Source organism: Xyrauchen texanus, chromosome 21 (genome assembly GCF_025860055.1).
Source record: "Xyrauchen texanus isolate HMW12.3.18 chromosome 21, RBS_HiC_50CHRs, whole genome shotgun sequence".
Lineage (NCBI taxonomy): Eukaryota > Metazoa > Chordata > Actinopteri > Cypriniformes > Catostomidae > Xyrauchen > Xyrauchen texanus.
The window spans coordinates 17754651-17777435 of NC_068296.1; the positions used below are offsets into that span (position 1 = coordinate 17754651).

At 37.0% G+C, this 22785-nt stretch overlaps 1 protein-coding gene across 2 annotated transcripts; it reads left to right on the top strand.

The window, feature by feature from the left end:
- Nucleotides 1-465: 465 nt before the first annotated feature.
- LOC127661755 (mucosa-associated lymphoid tissue lymphoma translocation protein 1-like) lies at nt 466-21976 on the top strand. Of its 2 annotated transcripts, none has more exons than XM_052152614.1 (15): nt 466-617; nt 1347-1446; nt 1623-1747; nt 1849-1981; nt 2764-2939; nt 3163-3259; nt 4701-4736; nt 5633-5836; nt 7981-8158; nt 8434-8508; nt 8583-8710; nt 16691-16840; nt 20242-20399; nt 20987-21103; nt 21385-21976. In XM_052152614.1, the coding sequence occupies exons 2-15, from the start codon at nt 1437-1439 to the stop codon at nt 21715-21717; spliced, it is 1920 nt and encodes a 639-aa protein (XP_052008574.1). In that variant the 5' UTR covers nt 466-617; nt 1347-1436; the 3' UTR covers nt 21718-21976. The 2 variants fall into 2 exon arrangements, with proteins under 2 accessions (XP_052008574.1, XP_052008575.1); XM_052152615.1 differs by having other exon boundaries at nt 1626-1747.
- The last annotated feature ends 809 nt before the right edge of the window (nt 21977-22785 follow it).

Sequence of the window (22785 nt, forward strand, 5' to 3'; positions counted from 1 at the left end):
TGATTATAAGTATATGACAAAACAAAAAGATAATAAATAAAAGTACAAATAAACTTTATTTTGCCTCTTTTTAAAGTAATAGTAAGTAAAGCTTTATTTATATAGCACATTTTAAAACAGTGTTTACAATGTTTATATAATAAATAAAATAACAAAACATTACATATAATATTAATTAATTGTAATTATGAGAACAAAAAGAAGAATGTGGAGAAACAACATTAACATCTTAAAATAAAACGTCTACAAAAACCTCAGAGCAAATGGTTGGCACTCAAATAGATTGTTGGAAACAAAACATGACAACAAATCAACAAAACACAACAAAACATTGCATTGTTACAAGAACCAGACCTGCAGCAACAAGTGCCGTTATAAGGGCGCAAATACACTGAACACAGCGGTAGTGGGAGGGCCAGTCAGTCATTCTTACGGGAAACCAACATTCAATTTTTGTCATTGGAACATTGCATTGTAATCATAGCATGTTGAATATTGAATTTCCGCATGACGACGTAGCTGACGTTATGCGCTTGTTATGAGGAAGTTTATGAGGGCGATGTGTGATTGATCGTAGTCAGCTGGCGTACGTAAAACTGCAATGAGCACTAGGACAGGTGAGTGTTTAACACCCTATCGCCACTGCAAGCGAGCGACGCGTCAAAGTATACGCTCCTCTCCGTGTTGACAATTTCGTTGATGCGTCGCGTCGCTTAAACAGCTTTAAAGTTTTAAGGTGGTTTCTGTTTAACTGTAGTTTGCGTTATGGAATTGCTTAAAAATCATGATCAGAATCAATAATGACCATTTATACGTTTTCGTTTATTGTATTGAACGCCATTGAAGAATGTGATTTTGAAGTTTTGATATTTGAAGCATATATCTTCTCATTTCACTTTCTAAATTAAGCTACCCTTAACCACATACTTTCACATGACTGCTGTGAAACCTAACTTCATAACATCAGCATTTCATTACCAATAATTAATAGAGAGACTTCTCATTTTCCTGATGTATTTGATAGTGTCTTTTTAAATGAGTCTAGAACAATAAAACAGATTGGAAATAAACTGTCATTGCTTTTACTCTCTTCATTTCGCACTCTAATTCTGCATGTATGGCATAATTCTGGCTGTATGGACATTTCTGAAGTCAATCATGATACAGTAGATTTGTCTCTCTTACAGTAATGAACATATTGAAACATTCTTTTTTTAGCTTATGCGAACAGTAAATTAAAGGTGTGGCTTAACTTTTGGGAGATGGATTTCTCCTCATTGTTTGGAATTTGAGTGTCATTCTTGTTGTCATGATCACTGTTCATACTTCTGTTTTTTTCTACCCAGGTGGTAAGATTTTGAAAAGACTGGCTGGCTTTCAAGAGCAGCACTATTGTGGTCTAAAACCTTCCAGACTAAAGAGTTGTGCAGACAGTCATGAGAACTGGTATGTACTTGTTTTATACTTTTGCTTATGTGTAACTTAGAACATACCATGTTGGTTTTTTTTATGTCTTTTCCCCTTTTAGAAATTTCTGCTGTGTATTCCTGAATTGCAGCAGTTCCACAAATTATTACTATGTATGATATATACAATTATGATATCTTGTTCTTTTTGGGCAGAAGTTGTTATTCTGCAGCAGCCGATATCTGTGTGTGTACCACCAAACCATGAGGTGACTTTAAGCGTTCAAGCAATAGGCACTGGTTCTTTGAGGTATCAGTGGTTTGATAAACAACAGACAGAGGTGTGTATAGCTTGATTTAAAAAACCTGGTATTAATATTGTGAAAAATATATACCAGAAAATGATCCTAATCTCAAATGATGTTGTGCATAATCTCTTCAGGTGGAAGGTGGGACAGAGACCGAACTTACTGTCACTCTCCAAAGAACTGAAAAATACATTTGTAGAGTAAGCGACCTGTACGGCAACTATCAGTTCACAGAATGGGTTAAAGTGAGAATCCTAGATGTACAAGGTATGTTTCTTTATCATGTCTGTTATTCAACATTGCACTCTCAGGCATGAATCTTTAACTTACAACTAAAGTGGCCTTGTAGCCATTTTATTACAGTCTGAATTATTAATTTGGCCTAAGAGTCAATTAACCTATTTTGTTATTGGGGATGTGCATGAAAAATCGATTAATTGAGTACTCGTTCAGCTTTAAAAACTGGACTAGTAAAAACACTACTTGGATATTGCATATTGACTTTCCTTTGTGCCTTTGCCTACATGGGGAAACAATGAAACTGCATATGTTTATGTTGTTAAAGGAACAGTTGACCCAAAAATGAAAATAATTTTATTATGTAAAGTGTTTGTATAGCTTCAGAAGCTTTTAAACATATGTTTAAGTGCAATTTAGATTTTGGGATCATTTGTGAATCTTTACAATGAAAAAAAAAAATCAACTTTAACATTTTTAAATAAAATGTCTACAAAAACCTCATTGAAAGTGGTTGGCACTCAATGTGTGATGCAGATTTTTTTTGTTGTCCTCATTTTTTACCAAGTTGTTGTTTATGCTTAGTTTTTCATAAAAAAAAAGTGAAGAAAATTTGAAGGTTGATATTAAATTCTAAATTTCAAGTAATTGATAATTTTTTTTAACGTGTTAAGAGTAATGGACTAAAACATTACTCAAAATGCCCACCCCTAATTTTTATTGTTCATCCTGGTATACAGTTAAGAGAAAAAATTATTTAAACAAGGTTGTCAAACTTCGTATTAGTTTGTAACTTTTGATGTTGCATTTAGGTATTTCTCGTGCTTGGACAGGAGCACCCCTTATAGCCATTCACCCTATATGTCAAAAAGTAAAAGCAGGGAAGACTTTTACTCTTAGATGCACAGCTTTAGGCAAGCCTACACCTGCCTACCAGTGGTACAGAAATGGCCACCCCCTGCCTAAACAGACTACAGAATCACTCAGTGTAAGACCAGACATTACCATACCACACCACTCACAAAACATATACATAGCACTCTCTCTTTTGCTGCTTTGTTATTGTGTTAATTCATTTTATATTAAAGTTGGGTATGGCTTTCACAGGTCATTGCTTTCAAATGTGAAAGCTTTGATGAAATGTATTGACTGACTCAGTGATTGAATTTGACAAAAGTAATTATCTTGTGAATTTGATCTTCCTTGTTTAGATAGAAAATGCCAGTGCAGACAGTGCTGGTTCATACCTCTGTGCTGTGTCAAATGCTTTGGAGGAGAGATGGTCTGAAGCGGCTGAAATTGAGATTGGTAAGAGGTCTGATTAGTTCTTATAGCTTATTCCTTCTGAAAGAAACAGCTTAAACCTGCCTAAGGGGGCTGAAAAAAAATGTGAGCTGCACACAACGGTCAAATGTGCATCGAGCGCATGTTCACTCACAGACCACTTTATTAGGTACACCAATACACCTACTTATTAATGCGATTAATCAACCAATATTTTGTAGTAATGCAAAGCATAAAATCATGCAGATAGGGGTCATAACCTTCAGTTATTGTTCACTTCAACCATCAGAATGGGAAAAAATATAATCTCAGTGATTTCAACCATAGCATGATTGTTGGTGACAGATGGGCTGGTTTGAGTGTTTCTGTTTGGGATTTCCACACACAACAGTATCTAGAGTTCACTAAGAATGGTGCCAAAAACATCCAGGGAGTGGCAGTTCTGCGGACGGAAACTCCTTGTTGACAAGAGGTCAACAAAGAATGGCCAGACTGTTTAGAGTTGACAGAAATACAGATAACCACTTTGTACCACTGTAGTGAGCAGAATACCTTTACAGAATGCACAAAATGTCGAACCTTGAAGCGAATGGGTTACAATAGTAGAAGGCCATGTTGGGTTCCACTTTTGTCTGCCAAGAGTAGAAAGCTTAGGCTTGATGAAAATGAACTGAAGATCCTGACCTGTATCTGCATGATTTTATGCCTTGAACTGCTGCCACATGATTGTCTGATTAGATAATTGAATGAATAAGTAAGTGTACCTAATAAAGTGGTCGGTGAGTGTATATAGACAAACATTTGAAAAACAGCACAGGCAGATGGAAAAACAAGTGTGGTGTGAACATTCCCTAAGATGTTCAGCTGGTCCCACAGCCTGACACATGCTCTAAACCCCTCTAAAACCATTAAAGCAGAACAGCCTGACTGGACTTATAGACCAGTTAGTGTTTTAATTTAGAATATGCAATTCTTCTGGGAACTAAGCTTCCCAAGATGACGGTATATTTAATTTTTTATTTAGTTAGATTTTCTCAGATTTCTTGCTTTGTAGTGCAATACAGAAAAACTTGCATTTTTTTTTAACTCTAAACTATGAATTCATTGTTCTGTCACTTGAGTTTCAAATGGCTGGTACATTCCCTAAATTGCAGCAGTTAAGAACAATCAGGAACTAAATTGTATTTTGAGTCTACACAGGACCCTATATACATGAAAGCAAAACTAAAGTTGAAACCATTCCTCTTGATGAGAGCTTCCCTTTTTTCTTGTCACATAATGGAACACAAATAATGTGGTGATGAGAGTTTTTTCCATTGTAAAACCAGTTGCTCATGGACTACAGCTATGGGTTTCATTATAACATCCAATAGCTAGTCGTGCGTGGTTTGTTTACATTTCTCACACTAAATCATCTTTCAGCTTTCAATAAAAAAAAATTTCTTCTTGGTTTTTCCCCTCACAGTGCCTCCAGATCAACCACCAACACCCACGCTTATGGGTAGGTCAAAGAGGAAAAGCTTTTCAGGTTAAAAATAAACTTGTTACTTACCTGGGTTTCACAATACTCCCACATTCAACATTTCCCTTCAACCAGACCCTTTAATTCATACAGGGTTACTACAGTCATGGGAAATCTGGAAATATAAAATCTTACATTTTAATATCATGAGACTTTGAACATAATAGACTTTTTTTTTTATTAAAATTTGTTTTATTATTATTTTTCTCCCCAATTTGGAATGCCCAATTTCCAATGTGCTCTAAGTCCTTGTGGTGGCATAGTGACTCACCTCAATCAGGGTGGTAGATGGCGAATCTCAGTTGCTTCCGCGTCTGAGACGTCAATCCGTGCGTCTTATCACATGGCTTGTTACCGTGGAGACATAGCACATGTGTGTAGGCTTCATGCCATTCTCAACGGCATCCACACACAACTCACCACGTGCCCCACCGAGAGCAAACCACATTTTAGCGACCACGAGGAGGTTACTCCATGTGACTTTACCCTCCCTAGCAAAAGAGGGACAATTTGGTTGCTAAGGAGACCTGACTGGAGTTACTCAGCACGCCCTGTATTCAAACTTGCGACTCCAGTGGTGGTAGTCAGTGTCTTTGCTCGCTGAGCTACCCAGGCCCCACATCATGGACATTATTAAAACTTGCAAAGTCATGTAAAAGTCATTGATATATCTGGCCGCATGAAATTTCAAAAAGAGAAAGCCAAGTACTCTATTGAGCTGCATTCAGATCTCATTTTTTTTTACTTGTAAACAAACAATTTTGACATGCAAACATTCAATTATTTTGAAAGCCATGGAAAAGTCATGGAAATTCATTGTTCGTAAAATGTCGGATCCAGATTATCAGACTACATCTTTCTAATCTTTCATTTAGCAACTGACAAAGTGGCACTACTGATTGGGAATCTGAACTACAACCACCACCCTGGTCTGATGGCCCCCACTATGGATGTTCATGAGCTAGGTAATCTTCTGCAACAGCTGGGTTTCAGAGTGGTCGCTCTGCTAGATCTCACCCTTCAGGAAATGCAGGCTGCCATTGACAAGTTCTTGCAGCTCTTAGACCGAGGAGTGTATGGTGAGTCACTTGTGTGTTGCTGGTGGAGCTAATAGTACAGGCCTGGTTTGTTTAACGTTACTGCTTTAACAATTAAATTTTTTTATCTGACAGGAAGTAGATAGGAAATGGTTTCAAAGATTTGTTTGTAGTAAAAGCTTCTGGTTCCTGGCTACACATAGGGTCTGCAATGACACTAATTTAAAATAATTTTACCATTAAAAAAGTTCTCTCATAGATGTATCCCAGCTTAAAGGAATATTCCATGTTCAATACAAGTTAAGCTCAATCAACATCAACATATATGGCATACGATTAATAACCATAAAAAAATTATTTCGATTTGTCCCTCCTTTTCTTTTAAAAAAGCAAAAATCTGGGTTACAATGGGGTCAATCCATTAATGTTAAAATACTCATTGTTTCAAAAGTATAACTACAAGACATAAACAATATGTGTGTTAACATGATTTTAGTGTGATTAAATCACTTACTAACCTTTTCTGTGTAAAGTTATATCCAATTTTACAACTTAGTTGCCATGGAGATGTAATGCCGTAAACCCTACAAAAATGTAAACAACTTTACAGCTCAAATAATAAGAGTTTTAACAATATTTTTAGTGCCGTTATTTTACATTTATAGATGTAAGGTTTTTAATTCTATAACATTTCTGATTTAAACCCTACAAAAATTGGCCCCATTCACTTCCATTGTAATTGTCTCATTGTAACATTGTAACAAAGAAAAACGGGGATGAGTTGAAATAATTTTTTACTGTAATAAACATGCCATAAATGCTTTCAATTGAGCTTATCTTGTATGGAATCTGGAATATTCCTTTAAAGATGCAGAGTCAACAATATGTAAGCAATTTTTAGGTTGATTTCATCTAAAAGACTGTGGCTCTGTTAATTTGAATGACTGAATCAGTTGGACTATCTGCTTCTACAAGCCAATACAATATGGGGGAGTTTTTTGGAATTGGTTGGGGGAAAAAACAAAAAATATATAATTTTGTAAAGTACATTTGGTGATGTAGAGACGACACATTCCAGATTTCTCTTTTTCAACTTGCTGCAACTTGCTCTCTCACTGTATCTGAATGAAGAGTATGAGTAAGTTCTGTCTGAGTGAAAAAAAGGACTTTTTCCGGTGATACAATATCATTGTATGTCATAGGTCAAAAAAACTCTGCTTTCAACCACACAACTTTTTTTAGAATGTCATCCGAAATGCTTCAGCCTGCTTATTGGCTGATCAGAGATGTGTGGTTAGCAGTTTGCTTTGCTACTTTTATGTATAACAGTATTTGTAAAGGGAATCATGTCATAAAGAGCCTCGTGATGACAATGATTGTATCATACACATGTACTGTACAATAGAAAGTGGAAAATGGAAAGTGGTCTGCACTTATATAGCACCTTTTTAACCTTTACGGTATTCAAAGCGCTTTGCACTGTGACTCATTCACCCATTCACACACACATTCATACATGCAAGGCGCTAGCCTGCCATTGGGAGCAACTTGGGGTTCAGTGTCTTGCCCAAGGACATGTGGAGTCATGTGGGCTGGGAATCGAACCACCAACCCTGCGATTAGTGGCCGACCCACTCTACCACCTGAGCCACAGCTGCCCCAAGTGTGCAGTCATTACTCAGTTCTGCATGACACAATTTATATAATTATATACTGATACAAGACTCTGTATTGCTGTATATGTGGGTTACACTTCACAGTTTCGTCACTTTTAATTTGATCTCAGATAGCAAGATTGTTTTTGGCATTGATATAAAAAGCTTTCAGCACCAATGATGACTATTGGCAATATCAAAGATAAAACAACAATAGAAGTTGTGTAGTCTTATATTTATGCAAATGATCCACCTGCTTTTATTAGCTAAAATATTGAACAGTTTCAACACTGTTGTATTTGTTGCCCATAATTGGAATTTCACATCCTGTGAACAATCAAAACCAGTTATAATGTAGTTGTTATTTTGTCTGCAATTATGTTAAATACAGTGTTGTATTTTAAGGAACTCTAAGAAGGAACCAGCTCCCTTTTACTATGTAAGAGAGCCAAGGACTTCAGGAACAATGTACTATTACACTATATTGTAATCAAAGACAAATACTTTTCTCTGTCATCATATTATTTCCAGCTATTTTTTACTATGCTGGCCATGGGTACGAGCACTCTGGTAGGAATTACCTGGTGGCCATTGATGCTCCAAGACCCTACCGAACAGAAAACTGTGTGTGTGTACAGAGAGTGATGCACAGTATGCAGGAGAGAAAAGCCCAGCTCAACGTCATTCTTCTGGACACATGCAGGAAATGGTAGGCCTGAAAGAGCTTAATGATGACCTTGTGCATATATATGTTTGTTAGAATGTGACAAAGTATTTTAAGAATTCCATTACAAGATTTATTTCAAGATAATAATAACATACTCTTTTCGATGTTCTTGCTAATTCAATATACTGTATTTGATTTTATTTAAAGAGGATAACCACAGTTCACATAGTTTAAAGCAGTTTAGAGTTGGACTTTAGGGATACACTACTATGAGAAGGTAACAGAGTTACTAAACAGAAGTATTTTGTATCTTCCAGGTACAAACAGAAAGGTCCTTCCTCTGAAATAAAGCCTTTGTCTCCTTTGGGCAACACAGTGTATGGATATGCCACGTAAGTACTGTCATAGCTATGTAACAGTGATGTTGTATTTTACGAAAAAGTGCTCATGCTGCTTTCCCCCACAGGAGTGAAGACGCAGAGGCTTTTGAAGTCCAGGATGGTGGAAAGAGCACAGGGATCTTCACCAAGTATCTGAACAAACATATCTTACAGTTGGAGAGGGTGACCCATGTCTTAGAGCAGGTCTCTGCAGGTGGGTTCAGCCAGCAGTTAACTGACACAATACCATGTCACTGCTTCTGTAAAAACCAGCTCCACTATGCTGCATGCACATTCCTATCAGATCTTGCAAATAGATGTATGAAAGAAGACAAATAACAATTCACTATGCAAACATTATGATAATGTCATTGCTGATGGATACATTTGTGTCATTCCGTTTCAACTCAACCAGAAGTACCCAGCTCAGAATTGTGTTTTTTATAAAAAACATTCTAGTGAAAGAAATTAATAAATGATGATCAAAGCCACATTTTTAAATTCCATGGATCAGTATCTGCTGCAAGCAAAGAGCTGACTTCCACCCCTGGTGACTCCAGCCAGGTCTCCTAAGTAGAGGCCGATTTTGGTTTTTTCAGGCCGATGCCGATCTTTTGAAATCCGGGTCGGCCGATGGCCGATTAATGCAGCCGATTTATTTTGGCCTATATTTGGCCGATATGTGCTTGTTTTTAATCTCTTATTTGAACCTTTTATTTGTAAGATAAAATGTAACACAAATAATTACTTAAGATAGACAAAATTTCTCAACAAATACATTTATTGAACACTTGACACTTAAATTTAAAATGTATAATGTAAAAACATATTGTATAAATAATGTATAACAAATATATTAAATAAACAAAGCAGGTGTTACGAACTGCACCGAGACACAAAGGTTGAGATCCAAATGCAGCTTTAATAAAGGGGCAATCCAGACACGTAATCCAATATTCAGAACATCCAAGAGAAGCACAGGACAAACTAGGGATGGGCATCGTTAAGGTTTTAATGGTATTACTATCTTACCGATACTGCTTATCGATCCGGTACTTTAACAGTATTCTTAACGGTTCTTTTTGTTATAATATATATATATATATATATATATAATATTAAACAAAGATAAACGTTATATAGGCACAGTGATTTAATTTCAGGAAGGTCTACTAACATTACTGTTCAGGTGTGGTCTAAAAAGAAATCTAATAAAGTAATCAATTGTAAAATAACACTGCATAGTTTATCATAGATAGATTAATGCTTATTAATGCAGAAGTTATTCATTCAAGAGCTGTAAGTGATTTTCTCTTTGCCTTTTGTTGTTTGATTCGCAGTAATGGCTCAATCGTCAGCATGTTTATTAATAGACAGCTTCCCCTTTAAGACCGAGTTCAGATCTAATAGACTCCTGATGCAGCATATTTTCTCCCAATTATTTCCATAACTACGTCCATTTAAGACATAAACTGTGTTTAAGTGAATCTCCAAGTCGGTCGTTTAGACATATTTTTGTGTATAGTTGATTGTTTAGACGAGCACATGAAACCCAAAATAGCCTATACTTTGCTTGTCTCGTTGCTGTCTGTATCGGAACGCGCGCCGGCTTGGGAACGGTATCTCTTGCGCTCTTTTTATTATTAAACGCATCCCGCAATTTAGCAACAGTAGCATTTTCACTGATCGTGCTGAGTTTTAGGGAGAAATGTCAGTGCACCGCTGTGAAGTGAAGGGAGTTGTGCTAGACAGAATGCGGGTTATGTATAAATATTATTTTTATAATCTTTGGAAGGCGAAATATAAAATAAATTCAGACTAATATCACAGATCTAAACCAGGCTACGTTTGAATGTTTAGTTCTGTCACTCATTTAGCAGTGCTCTTGTTGTGCTCGCTGTGCGCGAGATCTCTCTCTCTCTGACTGCGAATAGCTAAATTGCATCACAGACAAATGGTTTCATATTATTATACATAGAAATGGCTGGCGAGATAAAATAACTTTCTCTTTATAGCAATAAAGAATGTATTTTCTTAATTTCTCCAGTACCGACAGCAGAAGCGATAACGTCCGAGCTTACCAAAGCCAGTCCTTCAATAGCATATAGCGCATTGGTATCTTTTTTTATTACTTATTTCTCTGCATTGAGTGACAACCCTCTCAAATATAAGACACACAAACAGAACAAATAAAAGTCTCAGATTCACTGTCTGTAATTGCAAAATTCTTGCTTACTTATTGTGACATGATAGCAACCCTTCTGCTGTGATAATGCAACTTCAACTACGCTATCAATATCCAAAGTAGCCGAATGTCATGTCGCGTTTTTTCTCGAAGTTGGCAGTAAAATATCAAAAGTTTTTAATTAAATATAAAGAAGTTATACAAATTTAATCCTTACTGTTTTCTCCAAGGAACTTAGCTCCTTCCTTAGGCACTGGATGAGGTCTGCTCACTCTGCTGGAAAATGACTCTAGGGGCAGCGTGCGTCGAACACGTGTTCCACAACAACACTAGGCTGCCCACAGATGCGCCTGCCTAATAATCGGCTTGATATACTTGGATATTGGCCGATGCCGATTATGTAAAAAATGCTAAAAATCGGCTGATTAATCAGCCGGCCGAATAATCGGTCGACCTCTACTCCTAAGCAACCAAATTTACCCAGTTGCTAGGGAGGGTAGGGTCACATGGGGTAACCTCCTCATGGTCACTATAATGTGGTTTCCTCTCGGTGGGTGGTGAGTTGTGCATGGATGCCACGGAGAATAACGTGAAGCCTCCACACACGCTATGAGGTTAAACTTGTGATATGGCTGATATGAGTTCAATAGAAGACTGTATTATTTTTAAACTACATTGTCCAGCCTCAGTTACTACAATAGCATGCCTATGCAATGCACACATTAACACTGTAAACCAAAAACATAAAACGAGAATTCAATAATGATGGGGATATTAATGGTTGAGATAATCATCCCTTTCCATGTGTAACCAGTCCTGCTCAACCCGCTTTCAGCGGGATTCGAACTGGCATCTTTGGTATGGGAGGCACGCTAACAAAGAGGCTAAATGCTACAACAACAACCGCCATTCGCCACTAAGTGCCAGGCTATGTGCACGTCGAGGCCACGTGATGTGTCAAACGCCCGCTGGCAGGAGGTCAAGGGACAGATCCAACAGGTGACACGGGTCGACTGACTGAGATGACTGGCTGATGCACCACCTGTGCCCCCTACTGTGCCAACTTGCTGTGCTTTAGCTACCTGGTGCTCTGCTCGTTGTTGTGAGCGTCGCTCCTCTGCTATAGCCCATAGTGTCAGTTTCTAGTGCACCAGGGGCCAGGGGAGTGAGGTTTACACACTGCACAGCTACCTACCAGCTGGCTACCATTACACTCGCCCCCTAAACCTCAATCCCATCCGGTCACAACACCACTGTAACCGGTTCTGCTCGACCTGCACCTAGCGGGATTCTAACCAGGGTCTCTGGCATGGGAGGCAGGCACGCAAATGAGAAGGCTAAAGGCTACAGCCTCTAGCGTCATTCGCTTGTGCGCCTCTTGAGACCAGTGGAGTGAGGTTTACACTCTCAGAGAGCTTATTTGGTTGTTTGATTGGTGTCTTTGGTAACAGCACTTGGCTTTTTAAATTGTAACTACCAAAGCATGTGACCTCATTCTTTGGCTGCTGCACTCAGGTGGGGAAATTTGAGAGTGCTTAACCTAAGGACAGCTGCTTAGTGCCCCACTTGCCCTCCTACTGCCCCCCTCCTCCTGTCTTGTATGCTTGTATCTCAGTCTGCACCCTGTCCCACTGACATTACACTGTCTGTGTTTGTGGAGCCCACAAGTGACTACTCCTTCCTGCCTAAAAAAACCCCAATCATTGCTGCATAACTGGTTATGTGGTGAAGTGTAACTACTCAGTTGTCCTCAAAAACAGCACCTCTGAACCAAAGGCCCTCTCTTAACTTAAAAAAATAATTTTCCAAATCAGTAATTTTATTTCTGTTCTAGATAAAATATCTACATATTTCTAAAGCTAGGTACATTAAATATATCATTTGTATAAATTATAAATATAAAACAATAAAAAATGTAATTCTCAGGGTAAGATGTGGGCATATGTTTTTGATATAGATATATATATATATATATATATATATATATATATATATATATATATATATATGGGATATATCAATTTAATCCCTTCATGAATTTATTACATCTTACCCTGAGAATCAAATAAACATTGAATATTTTATGCCATAATATGTTTAACGAGGACTATAAAAGAAAATGAATAACAATATCAGAATAAGAGCAATTCTGAAGGGCATATTTTCCCACACGTTTTACATTTTGGGGTAATGTTCGGTGGCATTTCATTTTTTTATTAACAGGGTTCTTGTTTGAGAACAGAATTTAGTTTCCTCTTTTAGTTTCCTCTGCAATTAAGGCTGGGACTTTGTGTAGTCAGGGCCATATGCACGTACACACCATATGCTTGCTTTTTTTCCAGGGCTGTTTTCATATAATGACTTCTAAGGATCAATATTTGCATATACCCTCAGTGTACCCACTTGTTTTGCTGCTTCAGAAGTCCATAATCTACTGTCAGCACCTGAATATAAGACACCGGTGTTAGACAATTTAGCGCAGGTGTAAGCGCCCTTACAGCTTTTCTCTCCCGGACGGGCGACACACGGCTTGTAATAAAACATTTGCAGTAAACAGTAGCCTACCAATAAAGTCATTGGTCACTATCTTCCTCGTCCTGTGCACTGAAACCACTGAAGTCATCTCCTTCGGTGTCGGGAGTTGAATAGCCTCAGCTTTAGTGTTCTTTTGCACTGAGTCAATTCCTCACGCTGCTGTTTCCAACGTCTTATCATCGACTCATTAAGACCAAGCTCCCGTTCAGCAGCTCTATTTACTTTTCAACAGCCAGATCAATCGCCTTCAACTTGAAAGCAGCATCATATGCGTTTCTCCATGTCTTTGCCATGGTGAGGGTGACAAAATTACTACCGTAATCAGAATGATGGGAAGTTTGAGCCTTCGATTTAATCTAAACAGTAAACAAAAAAGTTGTTTTGACCTTAACCCGTTCGGCAATTTCATTGGTCTAATGAAAGCTTCACGCCGCCAAAAAACTGAGCACGTCACAGAATGTTTTTTTTTTAAATTTTTTATCAAATTTGAAAGCGGGAAAAATCCATATATTAGCCGCGTCATTGTATAAGCCGCGAGGTTCAAAGCGTGGGAAAAAAGTTGCGGCTTATAGTCCGGAAATTACGGTAATTGATGCATTATCACTTGAATTCTGCCATTCCTCACCTCTGACAACCTTTGTCACTTCCATCATGGACTGCGGGAATTTATGACAGTGAGTAGAGACAGAGTCACCCTCATGCTGAAGCATTATCAGGTAAAATAAATTAACATAATACGCCAAACGTCCTGTAAAATAAGGAATCGTCCCTGTATCAGTTGGGGGATGGGCAAGTAGGAGGTTGGAACCGGCTGAATTGTAAATGTAAAGTTTAATAAGAAACTCGACACATTCAATGCGGCCGTGTGCATCTCTCTGGAACCAGCGTCTCAGGCTGCCCCTTATCTTGCTCTCCCGCTGATCAGCTGATTTAGTGATGGCCATGCTCCATCATGGTCCAGCCACGCCCTCCTCCTCATCACAGTCGCATAATTAAGGGAAAAATTGCGTTCTTTGTGAAATCCATTCGCAATGGCGTTTGTCTCGTATTTTAGCATCATACACCCAAACTGATGGGAATGTTTCACAAATCGAGAGAAGTAGACCTGAATCACACAGACCTTTTGCGTGAGTTGTGTGAGATATCGGCTGTTGCTTTACACGGACTATCAGTGACAATCAGCACATTTTCTGTCAGAAGCAAGATCATTTTGTAAAAATCATATAGCATTCGAATGCATGTTAATTGTTTCCCACTATTGGGATTTTCAAACACCAGTAAATGCACCTATTCATGACATGCCATAAAAGTTTATTGCATATGTCAGAGCTCATTCTGGAAGAGAGAGAGAGAAAGAAGTAAGAAAAACTAGATTACTTCATGAATTCAAAATAAAAGTACAGTAGTACAGGTTTAGTTAAAACACTTCTCACAATTCACTTATGATAAACACTATTTACTGCCAAAACAACAACGCTAATCCAAGGACAAAATACACTATTTTCATGTCAAGCCTTTTCTCTCCCTTTCTCTCTTTTTCCTGGTCATTGTATTAAATCATTTTAAGTTAAGTAAGGGACGTTCACACTGAATGCCTTTTTGCATCCATCCGCACTGTTTTTCAATGTTAATCAGCGTCTCGCACAGGAACACCTGTAAATATGGGTCATTCCTACAGTTCTGTGTCATTTAAAGGTGCAGTCAGTACTTCTAATCTAATAGACTTTGTCAAATTCTGCAAATATCTCCTCACAGTCTGCTAGCTCTCCGTTCTGTAAATGGGGCAAAAACAAAGTGGATCAGACCGATCCACACAACACCACTCCAGTCATAGAGCAACAGGGGGTGGTTTTTGCATGTGCACAGGATGGGGGGTGGGGGCAGAGCGATGGCAAATCTGGCTGATGCAAAATTTCTAAACTCCGAGGAGGACAAATGGCTGAGAAACAGAACAAGAGAAAAAGGTCAGAAGCATATAAACAAAAAAATAAGGATAATGATAAGTGGAGGGCTAGGAGCCACGTCAACACATCGGCAAGGATTTTCATTGTTGGAGAGATCTCCGAGGTAAAAGGAATCAATTTGGGTGTTTGTTTTGGTAGTTTTGAATATCAATATCATCGAATTCTCAGGAATCGCTGAGTGCACCTTTTAGTCCCCAATACAAGTGTGTTTGTGGTGTTTATATTGTTTAATTTCACCCGATTACAATTTTGATAGGCTTGTTAAAAAGAATAAAGACTTTTTATAATGTAACACACTTCTTTGGGCTTAAAAGTTCAAATTTAAATAATTGAAATCCTCATGACCCCAAAACTGCATACCAAACATCTTCGACAAAAATAAATGCTAAATCATTGGATTTGTATTTTTTCCCCACATACAGCTAAGAGTTTAGTGTTACATTCTCTCACTAACATGTATTCATTTGTGGTAAATGTGTAATTTTAACACTGATAGTGGAGTTTTTTGTGTGTCCCTTGATTTTATTGTGCACCCTGTTATGTCATGAAACTATGACCTTTCGTTGAATATATATGTTAGGAAATGACATCACACACTCTGGAGGTGGACATCAGACATTCTGCAAAATTACTTTAGTACGTTATTTGAAGTTCATAAAGTTTTCCTTTTTATTTTGTGGTGTTAGTCATATGTGGTCAAACATAACATGTCCACCCTATTATGGGAAGATATATGGGAAATTATTATATTTTTAATTTTAATATACAGTATTTATGTTAAAAGAAATAAAATCTTAAATATTAGTTTACAAATATGTTCCCTAGATATCAATCACAGACCATGTATTGGCTCATTAATCCACTGAATGTCCACCTTGTTATTGTCCACCCTGATGCTGCCCATTTAACTGGATGGACATCTGAATCTTTTAGTAATTTAGCTTGACTAGTATGACTAATACAAACTTTAATATGTCCCTGTAATGATGTTGTTTTATTTTACAAAAATGTAAAAGCCAGAATGTCACAGAATTGCAGCGGCAGAACTGCAACTCTGTACATATCGTAAATGGGTCATTTACGATATGTAAAGAGTTGCAGTTCTGCCGCTGCCTATATGCAGATTATGCAGTCTACAGCAACGGTAGAGTACAGTCTATCGTATTTTGGTTGATGTAACTAAATGTAATCAGGTTGATTTAGTCATAGGTCATATTTTTACTTGAATGAACAGTTTATTTAGATGTTACAACAGGAAGCACATGTGTAGGTTACTGAAGCATTTTCTTTTCTATAACACTTAAGTTCCCATTAGTTTGATCAACATGCTGAGTCATGCTTGTCCTACCTGATTTTCTTTTATTGTGTAGTGACTGATAATTATGATGGACAACAGTCACTACTAGCTATGGCAACAGAACAGAGAATATCTTTGCTCTATCAATAGTTAATAGGAAAATGTTTCTCACGTGATTTGCGTTTTGTAATTAATCTGTCCTATTTTGCACAGATCTGGGAAAGGACCCACTGGTGCGTGGCAGGCAGGTAGTAGAAATCAGACACACTCTAACAGAGCCTCGGGCCTTGACCGATCCTGTGCGAACATCTGGACACACCATGGAGCTGCGTAGACGAGATGCTAGCTGGAAACAGGCTAATGGTAAACATTCTATATGACATCATCAGTTGTCACTGTCTTGAATGTGTCTTGTATTATATAAACAAAGAAACAAAAAATTCTTTGTTAATTTTTTCTGTTCCCTGAAGTCCACTTATAATGTTTGTCAAGACTTCTCTATCAAAAATAGTAATTTTACATAACCATTTTCCACCCTCTCTCTGAACCTGAGAATTAAAAAGGTTGTTTTTGCTGCTGCATCTTTAAGATCTCAATTTAAATGACTATTGTGATTGCATAACTTCTTCAGATGTGAAATTAATAAATTTGAAAGTGACAGTACAGTTATAGTGTTTATATAGTACATTCAACCCTATTTTTGGACTGAAGGCAAGTTTTTGATCCATGTTATGACCCCTTTAAAATATTCATATTCAGCATCAGTGATGAATGCAGTGGAATTTATCTTTTAAAAAGGCAAAGATCAATCCAATAAAGCTTGTTTAGTCATTGCTTCCACATAAAAGTGCTAGATCACCTGTGGCCATCTCACAGTTTTGTGACTTCCGTTTAGGTTCCTTTTGGGGGCTAGATTGTGATGCATGACTCTTGGTGTAGGATCATTCATATAAACCATGTTTCTGTATTAAAAGGAAATAGATGTCTTCCAAAAAAGTGGAAAATGACCACCAGTGAGCTGATTCAATCGGGTTCCATTTTTAAACTTCAAACTATGACCGTTTCCTCTTTTCTGTTTCCATTTGTCAATTAAATACTAGAACCATTGTTATTTAAAGGGATAGTTCACCAAAATGTTTTAATTCTCTCCTTGTTTACTCACCATCATGCCTTTCCAGATGTGCATAACTTTCTTTCTTCATTAATGAATATTTTTAGAAGAATATCTAAACTTTGTAGGTATATACAATGCAAGTGAATGGTGACCAGAATTTTGAAGGTCTAAAAAGCATATAAAGGCAGCATAAACGTAATCCATATGACTCTAGTGGTTAAAAACATATCTAAAGAAACAATATTATAGGTGTGGGTTATTATAGATGTTACATTTTGTGTTAATGCAGAAAGGGCATGGAAGTAAGCTATAGCACAGGGAGCGATAGTGTTGCTCACTAATGTAGTATATTTTGAATGAATGGAGCAAAGGGTCAGATAATTGAGTATGGGAGCATGACACTGAACTGATGCGGAGCAAGAAGCGGAGTGTCTGTCTGTACACGTTTATGGCGTGAGGATCCGGCATCTGCCACTGACTCAACATCTGCACAACTGGCGGCACGAAACAAGCGATGAAAATTGCGATGTATGTATTTGCAACTAGTCCTTTATCAGATGGTATCAATAAAAAAATGGGAACTCTTTGCGGCTAAGCCCCAGATGCCACTAAAGTCTAGCGACACCCCTGGTGCTCACAATCAATCTCTTGATAAATTATTGTTGAGAACAGTTCAAATGTCTGGGTGAGGGGTTATATCTGGCAAATATAACATGTTCAACACTTACAGTAATTAGGAATATATAATTGAAAAGACACACTAAAAGTTTAAATCTCTTTTGATTCATTCTTTAAAACTAGATTTTGTTTTCTTTTTGGAATCAAAACTTTATTTACCCTTTAAAATCCTCCATAAACATAAACTGTTAACTGGTGATGTTTGACTTTGGATCATGAGCAAGCAGAGGACATATACTCTCCAGCATTTAATTATGACAATAATAATGAGATGAAGATGATGATGATGAGGAGGAGGAGGAGGAGGATGATGATCAGGGTTGGGGAGTAATGGAATAAATGTAATGGGATTACGTATTTAAAATACTAAATATAACTAACTGTAATACAATAATTGGTAATTAGAATAGTTACATTCAAAAAGTATTTTGATTACCGAAGAGATTACTTTGGATTTTATTGTCATTTGTTTAATTTTAATATTTAGTCCTTTCAGATGGAAAACATTTATACTTAAAAATGATGCGATCCAAAATGCATTTGAACAGCGGTGAAACACTTTCTTATGAAGTGTTATGGGGTGGGGCAGCTGTGGCTCAGTTGGTAGAGCGGGTTATCCATTAATCGCAGGGTTGGTGGTTTAATTCCTGGCCCACAGGTCTCCACATGCCGCAGTGTCCTTGAACCCCAAGTTGCTCCCAATGACAGGCTAGCACCTTGCATGGCAGCTCTGCTGTCATTGGTGTGTGAGTGTGTGTGAATGGGTGAACGAGTTTCATTACTTTGCAAAGTAATGAAAGTAATCTGATTAAATTACTTTCACATTTATGTAATTGGATTGCGTTTCTGATCACATTTATTATTAAGTAATTGGCAATCTGTAATGGATTACGTTAAAAAAGTAACCCTCCCAACCCTGCATAATTTTTTTCTTTGGTCAATATTAAAGTACTAAAAGAGCTATTAGTGCCATGTTTGTATTTTTCACAGGTGTTATTGGTTTTTGAAAGTATAAAGCAATTAGTAGTTTGATTACTTTCCCCATTAAGGAATCAATAAAATGATCTGATTACAATGTTATAGAAGTAATCAGTAATAAGTAGTGGATTACTTTTTGTGAAAGTAACTTACCCAACACTGGGTGAGAAACAGATTAATATTTAATTCCTTTTTTACTAAGAATTATCCTCCCTGCCCAGTTGGTGGCGATATGTATGAAGAAGGTGAATTGCCAAAAACAAAAGAAGAAAAATGTGGAAGTTAAAGTGAATGTGGAGATTTAAAGTAAAAAAAGGACTTAAATATTGATCTGTCTCTCACCCACACCTATCATATAGCTTCGGGAAAAAGTTGATTTTAACTACTGGAGTAAAATTTATTAATTTGATGCTGCCTTTATGTGCTTTTTGGACCTTTAAAGTTCTGGACACCATTCACTTGTATCTAATGAACCTACAGAGCTGATATATTTTTATAAAAATGTTGTTTGTGTTCAGCAGAACAAAGTTATACACATCTGGGATGGCATGACAGTGAGTAAAGGATGAGAGAATTTAAATGTTTGGGGGAACTATCCCTTTAAATATGAGAGTAGACCCTCTGTGTTGAGCATGTTAATATAGAAAAAATATGGAAGAGCCATCAATTGTGTTCCTCCAGCTGCAGTGTAGAGATAAGATATGAATGTGAAGCATATATTCTCCTCACTTATTTTAAATATACATGCATGTACCACCATATCAACCTCAGGAGAGTTGATGTCTAAAATATTAGAGTATCTTTTCATGTATGGTGGCTTTCTTCTTAATATTCGTAAAATAGCAGAATTTACATTACCTTGTTTTTGCCCCACATCTGGGGCACATACACTATAATCTAATACTGTTTTGTATGTTATATGTGTTTCTATTTATTGTCACTAAGTAAAATAACATTGTTACATTGCTCTGTGTGTTTGGTAATGTTTTCTCAGTTCTTCCTGGTCGGAAGTGTCTGAACTTTCACGACTGTGGTGTTCAGATTGAGCTCAGTTTCTCTGCTCTGTTCTCCAATGTCCTGGTTGTGTTTGGTACACTGAGGAACACAAGCACTGTGGCCCAGGACTGCACTCTGATTCTTGAGAGCGAACCAGTGAGTCGTGGCTTTTCAGGTCCTTTTTTTTTGACACACATACACACATGAGGATATGAATGTCAGGATGTGTGGGCCCAAAAGAGAAGACATTTTATTTTTACTGTTTGTTTTGTATTTGTGAAGGTGTTGTTGCTTCTTAAGTTCTTACAAACTTATAGATGTAACATTAATGCAAGATTCATGCAGTGCCTCAGAACATTAATGCATGCTACAAAAACAAAAAGATTTTCATCCCCTTTCTGGGAGTTAAAGTTGCTTAATTGGTTGAATTAAGCAAAGCAGAGTTCATTGAAAAGCTACAATACATTCGTTCTGCATGGGTAAATTATTGTTTTGCAGTGATTTTTATCTTAATTATAAAGTTTATTAAATTTTTATTAATGTACTGCAAGTTTACTGATGTTCAAAAGGTGCTGCAGAAACAAAGTAGAATGACTTTGTGAAAGAAAACATTGAATCTACTGACATCTAGGGGTAAAAAGCTTAACATGTCCTTTTGGTACATAAACAATTTGATGTTGTTCAACTTTCTTTACAGAATATGTTGGTTAAATTACAATTACAATTACACCCTCTGTTTTTAGGGGATGCAGGACATTTTCTCAGCTAGTGGCAGGTCAGAAGAAATTGATTCTCTGCTTGTGAGCACTGGTGAAACTCCTGACAGCACCCTCAGATTATGTTGCCTTCAGAGGCTCCAGGTACATTTAAAGGTGTTTTCCTCATTGAAAATTGTGTAATAGATTTGAAATACATTTTTAATTATTAAAAAAGATCTGGCCACCCTGTTAGGTTTATTTTGCGATAATGACCAGCTGTGTGTACATTCAGCTTATTACATGTCTACTTAGAAAGAAATAAATGTACATGAATTATTGATTTTTTATTCCATTGGGCCGTGTTATCATTTAATGATTTTAACAAACAATGTTAAGCAAAGGCAAGAATCTATTTTTAACCAAACTTCTCTGAAACTTCTTAGGGATCACTGGTGATCAAGGTCAAACTGCACTACTTCCACACAGAAACTAAAGAACGTCTCACTCAGAGCAGAGAGCTAGACATAGGCAGGCCTCTTATCGCCTCCTGCAAGCTTAATATGATGAGGGCAGTGGACAGGAGACAAAGTTGTGTCCATACTGTGGACCACATGGCCAACATCAGAAGGCAGCACCATCAGAACCTTCCTCGACCTGGTCGGCCCTACACGCGCAAGGCAGAGAACAAGTTACAGAGCTCAGCCAAAGCCACCTCCGTGAGCAGCAATGAACCAGAGGAGAATGATGAAAATGACTCCAGTGGATTCACTATGTGATGTTTCTTCACTGTATGAACACACAATACAGTACGGCATTGTTTTGATGCAACAATGGATTTTTCTTACATTATAGTTTACTTTTTGCTTAATTATTACCAATTATCATAAATATGTGTGTGTGTTTGTGGACCAGAGAGAGTAAAAGGAAGACGTTCTCATGCATTTAAATACATATTTATACTAATTATTTGTAAATCAAGTGTAATATTCTGATTAAAACCCATAAAGTGCTACGACTGAAGTTTGCTTGTGTATTTGATCACGTATAGTCTTGGAATTGAGGTAATTTAGTTATTAAATAAATTCAAGTTCATATCTAATTTATGAATTATATAATAAACTAAATATTATTCCAGTTGACCCTCTTTGTTTGTACATCCAATGTAAATACAGAAACTCTCACTAATGTGGTTGAACTGGAGAAAGGAGAAGATTTGTTAAAATGCCATAATTTTTCTATTACCTAAAACTGAGTCGAAAGCATAGTTTTGGCATATGTCATAATTTTTTTATTTTTAGTTGCGCTTACAAATTCACACACATTGGTAGTAGATATTTCAACAATATTTGTTTTCAAATAAAGTTCCCAAACTAAAAGAACAAAGAGAATTCACAAATATCATAATTTACACTACCCTGCAAAAAAAAAAGTTTGGATTTAATTAAGCAGATACTTAAGAGCCTATGATTGGATCATTATTGCAGTGATTAATATGTTTAGGCTGGCAACAATTCTTTTAACTCTAGCTGATGCAGTGTGTAGCTTCTCATTTCTTAAACAACCACGTGGAAGATGTGTCCTGTGGTCGTGGGAAAGATGTAACTGTGCATCAAGTAAAGAAGACATCGAAGGAGATTGCTGAAATCACTGGAATTCTATTAAGATCTGTCCAACGCATTATAGCTGGAAGGATGGTGGTGAACTGTCAGCTTCAGGTTAGAAATGTGATCGGAAAAAAATCTTGAATGATTGTGAGATCTGAGATCACTAAACGCTTGGTGAAATCACATCGTAAAAAATTGACAGTAGAACTCACGGCTACGTTTAATAGTGAAAGTAAGAGC